General features: G+C 35.4%; 1 protein-coding gene across 3 annotated transcripts in view; it reads left to right on the top strand.

Annotated features, from left to right (window-relative positions):
- Positions 1 to 17,530, top strand: part of UNC5C (unc-5 netrin receptor C) — a 234,855-nt gene that overhangs the window by 209,176 nt on the left and 8,149 nt on the right. For all 3 annotated transcript variants that reach the window (XM_072405589.1, XM_072405590.1, XM_072405588.1), the window contains 6 exons: positions 1,491 to 1,578; positions 8,425 to 8,593; positions 11,845 to 12,078; positions 12,522 to 12,671; positions 14,853 to 15,017; positions 17,033 to 17,214. In XM_072405589.1, the coding sequence (XP_072261690.1) occupies positions 1,491 to 1,578; positions 8,425 to 8,593; positions 11,845 to 12,078; positions 12,522 to 12,671; positions 14,853 to 15,017; positions 17,033 to 17,214 (988 nt within the window). The remainder of the gene's footprint in view (positions 1 to 1,490; positions 1,579 to 8,424; positions 8,594 to 11,844; positions 12,079 to 12,521; positions 12,672 to 14,852; positions 15,018 to 17,032; positions 17,215 to 17,530) is intronic.

The following is a 17,530-nucleotide window of genomic DNA, read 5'->3' as shown; positions in this document are numbered from 1 at the left end:
TATTTGAAAAAAATTGCTGGGAGGTCAATTCTTTGTGGAGTGTGCCACAACTTTCTTGGGAGTGGGTGTATTGACCCCTTCTAGATATTTTACATTATTTCTGTTTGAAAAAATGAAGAAAAAAGAAGGTAGCAATATAAGACAAAATGTTGTCCTGTAAAGAAAGTTTAAATTTCTAGCGCCAAAATACAGCCTTTTTTAGTCACTGTTTAGCCCTCTGGTCCCAAAAGCCAGAGAGTTGTCATTGTTTGCCTTGCCTAGATGCTTAAGCAAAATATTACAGAACTAGTCAAATTAAACTGGATTCAATTAGATAAATTATATTTTTTTATTTCTTTTACATATTACTGTTTTTGTATGCTGTCTATTTTATTTCTTTTTACTGAATATTGTGTATTTTGTTTCTTAGCCATTTTTAGAACATATTTTGTTGTTGTGCTGCTGGTTTTAGGGCCAGCAATTGCAGTTATCTCTAGCAATCTCTTGTAACATGTCTCCAGTCTCTAACCGTTTCCTTCAGTACGTCCCCAGCCTCCAACATTGCTAACAGCATGTCTGAAGTACTCCTGACTACTGCCAACCCAGTATGTACCCTAACAATGGGCATGTGGTCACTGAGTACATTGGTACCAGTGGAAGTAAACCTGTTGATATATTAACAGCTGGCTCACATTTGTTCAGATTCAGCTAAGCCAATAATTTCTGTATAAAATAAGTCAGTCTTCTTAGTGGGCACACTTACTAATGTATACCCTGATAGAAATTTTACCCTTTACCAGTTTATGAAACAAGAAGAGTCACAATTAAAGCCTAATGCTAGGCAAAAAAGTGTGAGCTTTACATATTCTATATAAAAAAAAGCCTTGTTCCATCACTAGAACCTAGGGACATCACTGAAAACTCAATTATCCCAATACAAATGTACACCTTAGTTGTGTGCAAAGCCAATGTGTGTTTGTGTCAGTATAAATGCTGACCTACATAGTATATAATCCACAGTATAAAGTTATATAATATACACATGGGCCTCACATCACAACTTTGATTGTACGAGTAGCTTAAAATAATGCACTTCTTTCTGTTTCCGGCAGCAATATTACGCAGAAATTGGATTTGTATTTCCTCTATATATCTATTGTGTATTTCCTTTATACATATAATTGAATGTTTGTATTTTTAAAAAAAAATAAAAAGAAAGAAAAAACCCCAAAAACAGAATGCTGCTTTTTCAGTCTTTTTCTACCATTTCACCTCATACCAATTATTTTGCTTTTGAGAGCCATAAGTAGAGCTTCAATCACCATGGCAACATATCTCATATTGGCTTTAAGGACTTTGAGGAATCCAACATTGCCCTGTAAAATGAATTCTTTTTATGAAAACATAAATGCAAGCTTGAAACATAAATTGCCTGTCTTCAGCGTACAAGTATTATTTCCTATTATTTAATTGATTTTTCTGTTTGTTTCTTTTATCTTGGTATTCTTTAGGAGTGAGCTTGCTGATTCCTGCTGGGGCAGTACCTCAGGGAAGAGTGTATGAAATGTATGTCACTGTTCACAGGAAGGAGAACATGAGGTAACTGTCTGTGTATAGCATCTGCTTCATCTTACGCAACGACTTTGGTGGTCAATTCCTGCTCAAAGGGAATCCAAATTTCCTTATTTGAAGCAGAAAACAAAGTCTTCTGTGTCTCTTTCTAACCTTCATTAAATATATATAGGAAAAAATCAGCTATAAAAAGAAACATGTAAATACAAGCCGAAAGCACAGGCAATCCGCAGACCGATGACTGTGATCAGGAAAATGACTAGCACACCACACAACACATCCATTAAAGGGAACAGGGTTGCCCAGGAGTATTTCTATTCTTTTGCGTCCCTGTGCGTTGCATTGCTTGTGTAGCATGGAAAAACAAAACTGTCCAAATGTGCTTAGTATATAACTGTACGTATAACAGTTACAAAAAAGATATTCCTAACATCAGTTCACTTCCATCCAATACTGTCCAATTCTTCAAGTATATTTAGTTCTTCCAAGACATTACGTTTTGATCATAAAAGTCAACCAATAAGGACACATAATGTAAATGATACCCATACATATAACATTGTTATCAAATATCTGATTTATTTTTCTGATTTCTTAACTGGAGGAATAAACTTTCTAATCGGGGAGGGCCAAAAGCACACTTTCCAGACAAAACTAACAAAGCCTTTGTAAATTACAGTCTGTATATGAAATATAGCAGATTGTTGAAATGATACATAGAGTAATAAAGACTTGTAGTGTGAGGTGTCCATGGGAACTGAGGAACGTTGTAAATTCATTTACACCGTAGGTCACCTTCACAGTCATTGACACAATGTACTTGTTGATTAAAGCATGTCTTCTAAGGAAAAATAAAACAGCAAGCCTGATGAGCCTGAAATATTTTCATTAGTAAAGCCCGAAGAAAAATGCCTTTAAGTTTGATCTGTTTATTTCCAATTGGGATATGTTAGTTAGCCTTAATATTCCTTTATAATAAATCCCTATTATCTTCAGTAGTCAAGCTGAAGTTTAATATTGGGATGGCAATTCTAGACAGTTAGCAAAAATAGCCTTCATGCATGTGTCATTGACTGGGACTAATAGTCTCGGGCATTTGGGAAAGGTCAAGGTGCTTATCCAACAAGCAAGGACCAGTTGGAGTTCAGGTACAATTAGAAGTGCAGGCATAGGACACACATATAACATATTTTATCCTCAGAAAATGCAACGTTGCTCTTTGATAAGAAACTAAATAGGATGGGTAGGTGGATGGGAAAAGTAAATTAATTGCCCATATGTCTGTCCATAAGGGTGTATGGTAGCTGTTGTTAAACAAAGGGATGAAATTAATCAACAAGGGATAAAATAAGAGTGCTCACAGGGATCCAATTGCTTTTTAAAATATTACATGTAGAGTATCTTTACACGTTAGATTGTGAGCCCCTAATATGTCGGCTAATAAATAAATAGGATAGATAGATAGATAGATAGATAGATAGATAGATAGATAGATAGATAGAAATTCGATTATCATCTACCTAAGGCAGCTTTATTTTTACATTTTTAAGCCTAAAATAACATAAAATACAACAAATTCTTTATAACTTGCAACTAATTATTTTCCTTTGTAAATTCATTTCTGCAACAAGATTATTTTTCTGGAACAGCTTAGCCATTAAACTTTTTTTTCATATGTCACTAATGTATATCACCCTGATCCTTTCATGTTCACAAGCAGAATTATGTGCTTAGCTATTCTTGTCGACTAGATCAATGCAGCAAATTATTATTCAAGTGGCGGTGCTGCCAAAACATATTATTTCATGTGACTGTGTAGTACAGATGCCTTCTTCACAATGAATTGGTTTATGGACACAGTCTAATCTTCTAACATCTTATCGAGTCATGTGCGGCACTGGGAGGGTATCCAAAGTGAAAGTGTGTGATTCACGACTACTAGTGCAAATTTTCCTTTTACATAGCAGTTTTATTTGAAGACTTTCATATTTAAAGAATGATACTACTTGATAAATGAATCAGGAAATTTTAACATTAAGCAACAGTTTTAGCACAAAGACTTAGTGATGGGTCTAAAATAGGGTAGTAGTAATAATGTAGTAATAACAGGTTTCATTTAAAAATTGCTTTAAAATGTTGATCAGTTGAGACTGGAGGAATCAATACAAATAAAATATAGGAGGTTTAAACTTACTTTACTTTCATACAAACATTTTAAATATTATCCTTCTCACTGGAGATAGAAAAAGTTAAAAAAAGTGTTATGAATCAGGATGGAATTTCCCATCTGACATATCTATATATTGCATGGCATGTCACTGTAGGACAGGGGTTCCGAAAAATGTACATTTTCCCCTTCATAAAGTTTTATATTTCCTTTGGATCCTCAAGCATTTTTTTATATAATAGGTTGAATAAATTCTACTTTATTAATAGTACTATGTGCTATAGTAATTGATATAAAGGTGAGGTAATAATAATATTTAAGGTTGGGTAAGGTACTGTGTAGAAGAAGTGAACACATACCTTTAATTATCAGAGAAGTAACAAAGTAAAAGGTCATAAACACAAACCAGGCTGGTAAACAAGGCTAATAAACTGATAAAGACAACTCAAGGCCACTCATGCTGACTGCTGATCTTTTAAGCCTGGGTAAAGCTACGTACACACTTCCAATTATTATCGTTGGAAAACGAACGACGAACGTTCATGCACGATATATACGACCGATCGTATAGCACCGATCCTGCACATAGAGGTAACGACACGATCGTTCGTAGATATTGTACACACAATAGATACGATCGTTTGAGCGATAGAGAAACTATGTGCACATCAGGAAAGTGAACGGACGTTCGTTCATCACGCATGCTCAGCCCATGGACGATCAACGAACGACCGTACACACGAACGATGTTCAACGATCGTCGTCCAATCCGATCCGCCGGTCCGGTCGTTCGTTTCCAGCGACTTTCCTCGTTCGTTGGCGTCGTTGGTTACTTTTTTACGAACGATTTTTTGCCCAATCGATCGTTCGTCGTTCGATTGGAACGATAAAAATTGGAAGTGTGTACGCACCTTAAGACTTTCTCGCTGCTAGCCACCTCATCTTCAAGACTAGTGCAGAGCTCTACAGAAACTTTAAAAGATTAATTGCCCTTGATTGGCTTTCCATAATTTATTGACCATCTGTTGACCTCCCCCAAGATATTTACATACCAACACATATATTTTTTCACCTCCAGCCATTTTATTGACCCCTTTAATAGTCCCATTGACCCTTGGGAGTCAGTATTGACTACTAAGATGCAGTTGCAATAGAAGGTGTGAATTACACATCTTGAAACATTGGACCTGATTTATTAAAGCTCTCCAAGACTGGACAGGATATACATTTTTCAGTGAAGTATCATCATTATCAGTGTTTTGGCAAACCTGGAATGGTCCAGGAATGAAAACATTTGCCAACAAATAGCAAATGAGTTGTATAAAATCCAGGTTTGCTCATTCACCTAGCTTCACTAAGAAAAGTATATCCTCTCCAGCTTTGGAGAGCTTTAATAAACTAGACCCGTGTGTTTTCTTCCAAGCGGTCTATTTTTGTATCCTAATTTTGTGGGCAGGAATAAACAGTAGCAAAATTCATCAGTTTATTTTAAATAATAGTAAGAAAAATTACCTAAGGTTTTAAGTTAAAAGCCTACTAAAGTTTTATATATTACGTTTAATATCCTTATTGCTGATTTGAGATTAACAGTACATAATTGCAAAACTACTTTTATTACTTGTTTTTTGGAACAAATATTTTTTATTAGTATTTTATAATTAATTATTACTTCAAAAAAAGCATTTGGTATTCTCTTCTTTTCGGAGGTCTCTATTTTTTCCACATAGAACTTCTGACATTATGTTGCTGAGTACAATATCATTGTATAATTTTATGTTCTTGTTGTAATGTGTGGTTGCCACTGAATTGGATCCCTGGTGATCTTCACTTTGCTGTGCGCTTGTCAAGATGATCATATTTCTCAAGTGGCTGTCTTCTCTGTAGAAGTGGCATTGAGGTCATGACAGCCTTTAAAAAGGAAATGTTTGGATTGCAACAAAGAAATCCTCTTGAGCTAAGGAAAGTCATAATATATGCTTAAAAGTGAGGAAGAGGAGAGGCAGTATTGAATAATAATAGATGTTTTAATCAAATGCAAAAGCCATAGATTTGATGCTTTGTGAATGCTTTTTATGGCATTGCAAAAAAAGCCTAATAATAATCATTGATTTAGATTAAATTATTGTTTTATATAAAGTACTGTGTTTAGCTCAAATACATGATCATCAAGTACCATTTTTTAAGCATTTTCAAAAGTTTACAAACAGGAATTTTAAAAAGTGTCCTCTTAAACTTTCACAAATGTTCCTCGTACAAATGCCCTGATGTAGACTAGCCTATTGGAATGCATGGGAATTTCAAACATGGGCTTTTAAATGCTGGGGTTAAACGATGGAGGAACAGTAAAATGTAAATTAAGACTAAGGGGTTTTTAAGCATTTTTAGGCTTGCTTTTAAACACTTTTAAATGCCTGTATTGTGTACTCATGTAAACTCATTCAAAATTGGTATGGGGGTTTATAAGAGTTCATTCTGTGTAGATGAAGCCTAAATAAGATTGACAGCCAGAAAAATTGCATTTTCAGCACTAGGGGATTGTGTATTTGTCTCATAAAAGATTCTCTTAAAAGCTTTGGCAACTTTGAATTAATGTAACTTAACATAAACAGAAAAATAATGAGGTTTTCTTTGAATGGTAAACTTTTCTTTAAAAGTTGTGGTTTTCAAAGACTGTCATATTTACCAAAACCAGAAACATTGTTTTATTTGTGGTATCGGTTTATAATGACCTTAGGGATATGTTGATGTTATTAAGTCTAATGTATCAGCAACAGTTCATTATGACACAATAAACATGTTTTCTTTTCATTAGAGTTGGGAACTGTAACCCAATAGAGACCTCTGTGACACTAAAGTTTCTGAAGTTTGGACAGAATTCCACATTATTTCTTCATGGGCAAAGACTATGTTAATTAATGTCTAGACACGACAAATGAGATCAAGAAGGCTTGTGCATGACTCACACAAAATTATTTTGTTAAAGATTGGTAAAGAGTTTGCTTGAATAGCATACTTTTATAATTAAAGAATTTTCAAACACTCCTAGATTAGCTGGACCACATTGTAACCATACAAAGATACTTCATGTGGAAATTGATGGCAACCAAACAGATGCTTGGGACAGTCTGTACAACTTCTCCTAGGACTTTTAAATAGATATGAGCGCAATTGTTGAATTCTGCTTTGCTGAAATTTTCATGGAAACTGCAAATTACCACAGAAACATAGAAATCTCAACAGAAAGCATGGAGGTTAATGGGCACAGCAGAAACAGTCTTTTTTTAAACTTTTGAACTGTTTCAAAAAGGGCATAGGGAGAGGTTATTGTTTTTATGTGTCTTTATAGACAATATTAGGATAAAAAAAACTACAAAAATCCTTCAAATATAATACCCGGGGGAATGCCCTAAAGTTGTATGCAGTATGACTTTTTTTTATTTTTTAAGTATCAGTGTGCAGGAAAAACAAGCTTTAAGCCCTGACTTCATATGCTTCTACACCATAATGGGCCACATGCCCTTCCTTGATGTTGAGCACCAACCCCCCCCAGTGTTGAGGTTCAGCTTCTCGAGGAAATAAGTGCAGAAATAAAATAAAAACCCTTTGCAAAGTAATAGTACCTTGTAAAAAAAAATCCTTTTTTGAAATTAAAACACACATACTGACTAAAAAATTAAAGTCTATTTATCTTCACAAAGCCAGATCCAGCCACACAGATGCGTTCCAATGTTATAAACACCAATCACGACCACTGGTAATGATTACCCATCCGTAAATGGCGGTAATGACACCTGGGGCCTGTAATTGGCTAAGGATAGCATTAGTGCAGAAATTGACCTTCCGGCACTTAAGTGATTTCCCAGAAATAGGCAGCTCATCCCTACTTTTTATATAAACCTGTGAATGCATTGTTTCTGCTATTACCCTGGATTGTGCCATTGGTTTTTTTTTCCTGTTCCACTTTTACACTCAAATGTCTTGCCTTACAAAAGCATATCACCATTTTCACACTCCTTGCTTGTATAATTAAACATCACTTATCTGAGCTCTTCCATGCATCTTGGCTGGTTATATTCAAGGGGCACAATAAAAACAAGGCTCATTTCAGTGTACATGTATAAATTAGATTCTTTACCACAGAGAATGTAAACCAGATCAGAACCTAAATGAGAAAAGCAGTCAGGATAAAATTGCCAGTAAACTTACATGATATAAGGTTATGCACTCGTGGAATTGCTTTTCAAATGCAGAAGTTTGTGTGCCGAAGCTTTGAATCATTTGCTTGCAGATGAGTCCAGGTTTCCAATAGTGCATGGGAAAGGCTGCATACACTCAATAGAATAGCATTATTTGTAATGATTAGTCAGTGTTTGGAGCAACACTGTACTTCAGACAGATTTGTGTTCCTCCTTCAGGCCATGAACATTTTATAACTGTTTTTTTCTAAGCTATATATATAAAACCACTATTCATACTGCATATTTATTAAGGAACCAAGTATTTTACTTGGTATATATTTGCCTGTAGATATAATCAATAGGGTAAGGGCAAGTATTGATATTCTTAACAGGCAGTTAACATAAACCTGTAGAATATTCTAAACAAATGAAAGCATTCAATAAAAAGTAATATTTACTTCACACTGTAAGTTAACAGGACAAAGGATCAATATATTTGAATTCTGAGTTTGCACATTACTTTTCCAGGCCCCCTGTTGAAGACAGTCAGACGCTTCTAACTCCTGTAGTAACTTGTGGGCCTCCAGGAGCACTGATGACCCGACCAGTTATTATCACAATGCATCACTGTGCAGAGACAAACGCAGAAGACTGGAAGATCCAGCTAAAAGAGCAATCTGTGCAAGGCCAATGGGAGGTGAGTGACATGCTATGGTGACATGTAAAGCATAGTCCATTCATTATTCGTTATAATACAGATTTAGACCAATTAGTACTAACGAGCAGGAACAACATGTTACCACTGGCTTATCCAAAAGAGTATTTAAAGGTAATGTAATCCAAGCCAACCAATTTATTATATTGTAGACTTATAATGTGTGTCTCCTCTCATTTCATGCATTTGATGGATACACCCAGCCTAATGTTACACTGTCATTGACCAGAAGGTCCTCGCCGCCGCATATATGACAAGCACTTTCCCAAAACACACCAAATATACATGAACACCAGGTATAGTTCACAAGGCGTGATTACAATGTGCAGGAATTTATTGGCATAGATAACTCATGGTGAATATGGAGTTAAGGAAAACTGCCAGGACACCCCTAATGAACATGTCAACTCCTGAGGAAGAAAGCAACACTTCTGCTATAGTTATTAAATGTAGAGCATTGGAGGCAAAATGCAATTACAAGTTTAGGATACCCAGATAGAATGCCCAGTTTTCTTTTAAAAAGGACATATCTTGAGTTCAGGTGTTATCTGCAAAAACATACAAACTTTAGGCTTATACATTTAGTCCATTACTGAGTGGATGGTAGTGCAGTTGCAACCTCTTATTACTGATGTAAATTTGTAACTGTCTTGCAGCTTTGTGTCCTGGGTTCAAACCTGTAAGTTCCTCCCTTGTTGGCCCAGACATCCCTCCAGTTCTTCAGTTTCCTTCCACAATCCAATACCATACGGGAAGCTGAACTGACTTCATATGTAACTGGCCCTCGTGTGTCCGATTGCAGTAGGGACTTTATCATTAAATGTTCAGTTAGTGGAAATGTTTTGTTAAATCTAGGAGATAAATTCATAAACAGCAACTATCCTTTAACCTAGCAACAGTTATTAAACTTTTCATTAGTGTAATGTTGACCACACATATATCAATTTCATTGAATTATTCAATTGAACATTCAATGCAAGTAACCTGATTGGGTTTAATAAAAAATGCAAACTAGTTCAATTGATTTTGTGAGCTCTTGATCATTTTCAATTCTGCCAAGTTGATCAGTCATGGTAGAAAGCTGATCATAATGCAGATCAATTCAACAATTTATATAGATTGTGCTGAGGTATAGTATATCATTAGATATTTTTATCTATGTCAAATTGTTTGTGTGCAATCATTTGTTCCTAGATCAATTATCACTACATGTTTGTCCACCATAACATATACAAGGTAGCCTGCCTTATCTTTGATGAGAATATTATTGATCACTCTGTGTGACTGCAGAGTAAAATAGTTCTGGTCCAGTGCTGTTCTGGCCTAATTTCACTGGCTCATATTATCACATTGAAATGATCCCAAAAAGAAAAGATATATTCTAGTTATGAAAAGGTAATCATACATTTTATTAGTAAAGGTATGTGGTATCCTCATTTTTAATATGTATCATTACTGCTCTGATAGGGAATAAATGAGTGCAAATTGCTAGCTGTTTGATTCCTCTAGTAATCTTGTTTGATTTTCTCTGTAGTACCATTCACATGGATGAAAATTCAGAATTATAATATGCTCTTGCCACTAGCACCACGTAGTGGTGAAGGTGCAGTAGTGTAGTTTGATTGCCTGTAGCCACATTAATGTCAAGTCTTCTCAGAAATCAATAGACACTGTTAGATCTATTTGCTCACATTTCAGTCCTAATATTTTCTGCTGTGTAAATTTTAAAGTTTTTTTTTAATAAAAGCAAGAAAATAAACACCATATTTATTTGTACTGCTCCAAACACAAATATGGGGAAAATGTTTCAGACTCACTGTACAAACAAACAACATTTTTCTTCAAATAATAAGCCAAGTTGATAAAATTAGATGGTTTAACAATCCATAAGCAGCAAAAAAGATTTAAGAATAAAAATCAGTGATGTTTTTAGTACCATCAAAATATCAGTGCACATTTTTCTGAATACATAAGATATAACATTGAAATGAATTTGGTGATTTACTAAGGTAGGCACTTCTTTGGTGGACCAGTAAACTTGTGGTTATTGTAAATATAAAGGCCCTACGTTAACTGAAATTTGAAATTGGTATAGTTGTCTGTCTCTGATCCCTATACTCTCTGTAGTTATGAAGACATAAGAATTTCATATATTATTTGTTGGAGGTCAGTAGCACAGAAAGTATTAAACCCTTGGCCCAATGTTACAACCAAACAACCAGCAACCTTAAAATATTTTATCAGTACCAGTTTTCATTACAGGCCACCATACTTTATATATTTAGATATGAGTTGCCACCAGAAGTAAATAGCTCAAAGACTTCTTTCAGTGGTGAGATGTCCCTTCATTAGTTTGTGTCACCTCTGCTTCTACAAATACCTTGTGTTGTCCAGTTTGTGTATAACATTCACACATTGGAAAGAATAGATGTAAAAATGTATATATATATATATATATATATATATATATATATATATATATAGTATCTATCTATCTATCTATCTACCTCTCTGTCTGTCTATTATCTATCTATCCATCTACTGTGTGTAAACACAAAATATATATATCAACTTTTTTTTTTTTACCATGTGAGTACCATGTTACATTAAGTAAATTCATTTTACATTTTCTGAACTACATTTATGCAAAACATAATGGATTGTAGGAAATGTGATCACGGCTATGTTTCATATTTATGAATAAATTAGATATGCACTTTCCTGCAACTTGCAGATATTATCTTGTTTCTTAATGTTTTTTGTAAGCTGAATTTAATCTGAAAAAAGAAAAACACCTGTAGCGGTTGCTGATTTGTGAGCACATTGTTACTTGTACTGTATTTCATGGATTAAAACAGTGTACCTGAAAAAACAAAAAGGCATACAAAGCAAAAGTAATGGTTACATTTCAGGTTAGATTTACAAAATTGCTTTTATTGTGAAGTTTCTCTCTTTTCTAAAACGCTCAAATCACAACCAAGACAAGTTCTGTTAGAAAAAAAAAGTTGTGAAAATGAATTTCTCTCCAGTGCTTACAGATATGAAGATAATTGATGGCTCTGTTGTTTAACTGTTTAGAATATGTAAATGCTTTATTATGCACAATCTGGTCTCTGTATAATTTTAAATGTTACAATTTCCCATCCTTTATAGGCACTTTGGCAGTATTTTTTTTAATTTGACCTATAAGATATGCAAGCTAACCTTTGATAGCAACATTTTTTTTCTTACAGGATGTTGTAGTCGTGGGGGAAGAAAATTTTACCACACCTTGCTACATTCAGATGGATTCAGAAGCCTGTCACATCCTCACAGAAACATTAAGCACCTATGCACTGGTGGGACAATCTACAAGCAAATCATCAGCAAAGAGACTCAACTTAGCTATATTCGGGCCAACATCTTGCACATCTCTGGAGTATAACATCCGGGTTTACTGCCTAGATGATACTCAGGATGCACTCAAGGTACCCACCATTCTATATATAAACGTGGAATTTGCAAGTCAGCTAAATGAATAACATAAATATGTGTCAAACACAATTTTTAGATTTTTTATGACCTGTGTTATTCTAGCTAAACCTTAAATGCCTTTAATATTATATAACAGTCATTGACATAAATATATATTGAGCATTTAATGTAGATTGACACAGTATGAAACGAAACATATTGTATTGATAGTATTGCTGATAGTAAAGTAATTGATATTAGCAATGGGATCAGATCATTATAATAGGTAGGCATAGTTCCTACTCAGTATAGGACGGTGTTCATTGATTTTTGCAATCCATTTAGTTTAGATGGAGTGGGTAATAGTGTCTGTTGGAACTATTTTTCCACCTTTGATAAGTATCTATACATCTTTCCAGTCCTCTATTCCTAATACCATTTTCTTTTACATATATAGGAAGTGTTACAGCAGGAAAGGAAAGTTGGAGGACAGTTACTGGACGAGCCTAAAACTCTTCACTTTAAAGGAAGCAATCATAACCTCCGCTTGTCCGTTCATGACATCCCACACTCACTTTGGAAAAGTAAATTATTAGCTAAATATCAGGTAAGTTTACCAATTCAAAAAATGTCATTTTTGATACCATTATTATAATATTGCCAGTGCCATATATTATGTGCCATTGATATATGTTTGTAGATTTTAAGATTCCAAACTCAACCTTGCCATGTGGATAATCTTCCAAATTAGAAGGTCCTTTGGACTCTCTCGGCCTACTGGACCTCCCCAAATCACCAAATCCTAATAGGTTCTCTTGCAAAGACGCTTTTATAATGAACTAGAGGGTCTTTTGCCTGCTGTGTGTTGATCTCCAGTGATCTTTTGTAAGAACAGAGACATCATGCTCAGTGATGCAGAAGAGGGTAGGGTTTCATTTTTTTTAGGTGCATTTTCCACCTTCTAAGAGTTGGTGTTATGGGACGGAGGAGGAGTACCAGAGGGTATAAGACTTAAAGCGTACCTAAACTCAGAAATTTCACTTTACATAAAAGTGTAGACAACCCTTTTATGTAAAGTAAAAGTTCTGTTTTTTTTTTTTAAGTGCAACACTCTTTTTATTTAAAAAAAAAAAGGCATCTCGGGCATGCGCAGAAGAAGCCTTTTCGCAGAAAGAGAAAAATTTGCCGATCTCACGCATGCGCAGTGAGATCAGCAAGTTTTTTTTCCTATCCTACGTCACCCAATCTTGCGCCTGGGTCGTGTGATGTAGGATGAAGAACCCGGCGCCCGGAGGGCCGGGTATGGGACGGATGCTGGGATGAGGCAGGACCTGATGCAAGACACCCCCGGATGGATCGGACTTACCTGCCAGTTTTTAATTTTGTTCCTCTCGGAGTACTTATTGATTAGTCTTTTTTTTATTTAATAACTTGTGGGTATAGTGTAAATGAAAAAAAAACTCCATTTAATATTTAAACCTTTCTAAGTATCATCCCACCTGTAGCTGGCTTGATATTCAATAGGTATCAACAAGGCCATTGGTGGTTTTTGTTCTTGTAATTTATTCTGACTAATTTTGTACAGTGCTGGGTGCAATATTTGCAGCAAGTTTTTTATGGTTGCACCATTGACGGTTGACTAAAGTATTCTTAAAAATATTCTTCGGGGCAAATGGCGTGAGGATTTATTATTAAGCAGGTTTATTCTTGTTTTATTCAACAGTTTTACTCCTTATTTAATCAGAAAACATAATCCATATTGTGATGCGCAAGGTGCAAACATATATAGCAACCTATTGGAAACAATTCCCTAATTGATCTGTCTGTGGTAAACATAATTCTAGTGACTCTTGTTTACTGCCCTTAGGTCTTACAAAATAAACCTGCTTCTATGGGTGTCTCAGTTAATAAATCACATTACTGCTGATTCTCCTTGGAATTCATGTCTCAGTTACATGTAATCCTCACCATCAGCTACTTTGTTTTGTACTTCCCACAGTCATGTTTCCTTGATTCTGCTGGTCTGGCCAGGGCTGTTACCCTTGGCAAAACTTCAGCTGCATTGTGTCGAGCAGCTCAGTATGGATCGGATAGAATGCTAGTTCAGCATTTTCTTGCCATTGCCTGCAGGCTGAACAACCTCTCTTCAGTGCTTTCAGCTTCCATTAACCAGGTTTCACTCCATAGCCCATCTCTCCCAGGGGAGCTGAACACTGCGCTCATAATGTGCTGAACTAATACAGGCTGAAGGAAGCAGTAGAAGATTGCCTCTACTGCAGAGGAGCAGAGTTCTTGTGAATAACAAGAGCTGGCTCTTGTTGTACAAGTTGTATTTTTATTGGCATTGTGTCTGCCACTTAGTGGCTTGTGTAGTACAGGCATCCAGAATTCTGGGGATGAGAGGGGAGGAGGCATTTCCCCAATGCGGTTTCTCCGCTCGCCCTTTGCAAACTTACACCCATATTGTTAAAAAATAACTCCATGTAATTGGCAAATTGTGTATTGTATGGTAGACCAGTAAAGTAACACATTTATGTAATGCTCATTATGTATATTGTTTCATCAGATGTATGTGCAAGGGAAACATTTTGCTTGATGCCTTTGGGTCTGTCCGCATCTGTGCAAGAGTATAGATCCTGCATGATAGCAAGCAAATCAAAAACCAAAAATAAAAAAAACAAATAAAATACTTAAATATATTTATTGAAAAGCTGCTGTATTTAATGTTGTTTCTGCTAATGTTGTGCTGCTATAAACTAATAGTTTCTATCACTGTGTGCTGTTCCAGGAAATCCCATTCTATCAGGTTTGGAGTGGATGCCAAAGGAATCTTTATTGCACCTTCACTCTGGAAAGATTTAATCTCAGTACTGTTGATTTATCTTGCAAGTTATGTGTCAGGCAGGTAGAAGGGGAAGGACAGATCTTCCAGCTAAACTGTACAGCATCAGAGGTACGTACATAATCCGTCCATAGAGGAACTCAAATGTCACCTAATTAGAAGTGATAATCCACAGTTATAAACACTAGAACAGACTCTTTCTAAAAATTTAATATCTAATAAATCAGAATTAAGGTGACTAATGCCAGTTTAATTGCACCCATTGCCTTTATTTGTTCCCTCAAATTTTATTAAAGCTTTTTCTAAAAGATTGTATGCGTTGTACATGCTGACTGCTGTTCTCTTCTTTATTGTGCTCAGTGTGCTGCAGGCTCATTGTGGCATGATTCCATAGAACATCTTGTAGACATACGGACATACAAAAAATGATCTAATGTACTGCCTGCTGTAAAATACATAAGAGAGGTTAGAGGGTGTTCTCTAATCATATAAAAAGCAAGTGCTGCAGGCTAAGTACTTTTACACAGGGCATGTGCCACCAAGACGTTCTCATTTTCTTTTTATTTTCTCATTTTTCTCTTTACTTTAATATAAGAGGGAACTTTTGTTTTGTGGATAGCTCATGCTGCTTTTTGTAAATGGCAAATGCAAATATTATAGAGCAGATCTTATTTTTCTGATGCATTTTGGTGCATGGCACAAGTCATAATCCTTCTTTTTAAGCAGTCATGTTTGTTTTCATCCTCATAATTTCGTTCATAAATTTATTGATATGTTCTCTATTAGCATACAGTTTTTCTTGTCTGCAAAAAAGGGATTGGGGTGAATTCTCTACCCTCTGTGATGTTGAATGCCTAACTACTATCTTAGGTTTTAGACTTCACAAGAGGTCAGGAATCCCATGTACCCCCTGCAAATAAAATAGAATCATCTTAGGTATTGTTTTCTGATGTTCTGGGGGTTACCACTGTTGAGAGTTGGACTATTTTGGTGTAACACTCTCCCCGGAGTTTCTTTTTTATGTGGTTTTGGTATATTGTGATATGTGCTATTTTTTTGCTTTTGTTGTTTTCTCAAGTTTTGTATACTTTTTGTTTTATTATTTGCACTTTTGGTTTCGTTCTTCCCTTGGTTTGTCATATAATATGGCTTGATCGTTGAATAAATAAAGAGTGTTATAAACAAATAAAAAGTACAGAGAGATATTTATAGTCTATAAAGAATTCCTACTAGCATTTGGATCTGAGTATCAGAAATGCACTACCACCCAATACTTATAAACTTCATTAAAGCTTTCAAATACAAGTCTCACTGGCTGTTTTGTACAATAGAAAGCATTACAGTAAAAATATGTCCTTTGGATAAAGATTAGTATAACCTACTCACCTCCTGAACTTTAGGATGGAGCACCCACTCCCTGAGCTAACTAATAAAAGGCTCAGTAAATGTTATTATATGGCAATGGAATTTTGGATAGTCCCTAGAGGACTAAATTCTTCCCTCTGATGTGCTAAATCAATAAAAGGGGATTTTGAGTTTTCATTTGTTCAGCACTATTTATCAGCCTATGGTTACATATGTATACACATTACATAAATACATGTGTGACATAAAAAAAACTATATTTCACATTAAATTTTCCTTTTTTTTACTCCCTATATACTACGATATCTAATCTTGCAGGCACAAATGAGCCAGTGAACTATGCAAATTAATCAGCAATGCTTTTTTTAACATTTATTGGCCTATGGTAAAGTTCTTGTAATTAGTTATAAAAAGGAGGGCAATGTTTTGTATAAAACACTGTATAAATTGCTTTGAAATAACACAAGTCTAGTTTACATGCATTAGTACAATTAACCCCTGCAGCAAGCTAGGCTTGATCTAATTGATACAGGTCTGTGTTCCAGACATAGACTAAACATCCAGGGACACAAACAGATGTACAGTTTAATGGCAAGCTGGTTATAAATATTTCATTTCAGCTCATGAGGCTAGAAATGATGCCGGCAGAGAGAGTTTTGGAATTTACTGCTAGAAGCCTGATAAAGTTAAAACAAGCCGTGTGCACCAATCCATATATAGAAATTGTCTTCAGTATAAATGATTTGTTTGTTCTTTTGCAGGAACCGAGCTGTATTATTGATTATCCTCTCATGGATTCAGCGAGTACCATTACTACCATTATAGGACCAAGTGCTTTCAGTATTCCTCTAACTATTCGGCAGAAGCTCTGCACCAGTCTAGATGCCCCCCAGACTCGAGGACACGACTGGAGGATGCTGGCTCACAAACTCAACTTAGACAGGTCAGAATAGCAATGCATCATATTAATAATAATGTAATACAACTGTCTAGCTCTAGGACATGTTATATACCGTATTTTTCGCCGTATAAGACGCTCCAGAATATAAGACGCACCCAATTTTAAAGGAGGAAAATCTAGAAAAAAAGTTTCTGAAAGATTATTCCCCTTCTGATCACTCATGTGCCATTCATACCGGTATTCCCCTTCTGATCACTCATGTGCCATTCAAATTCCCTTTCTGATCACTCTGTACCTTTCAAATAACCTTTCTGATCACTCTGTCATTCAAACTCCCCTTCTGATCACTCTGTCATTC

Source organism: Pyxicephalus adspersus, chromosome 3, assembly GCF_032062135.1.
Source record: "Pyxicephalus adspersus chromosome 3, UCB_Pads_2.0, whole genome shotgun sequence".
Lineage (NCBI taxonomy): Eukaryota > Metazoa > Chordata > Amphibia > Anura > Pyxicephalidae > Pyxicephalus > Pyxicephalus adspersus.
This window is presented reverse-complemented; position numbering and strand designations above follow the sequence as displayed.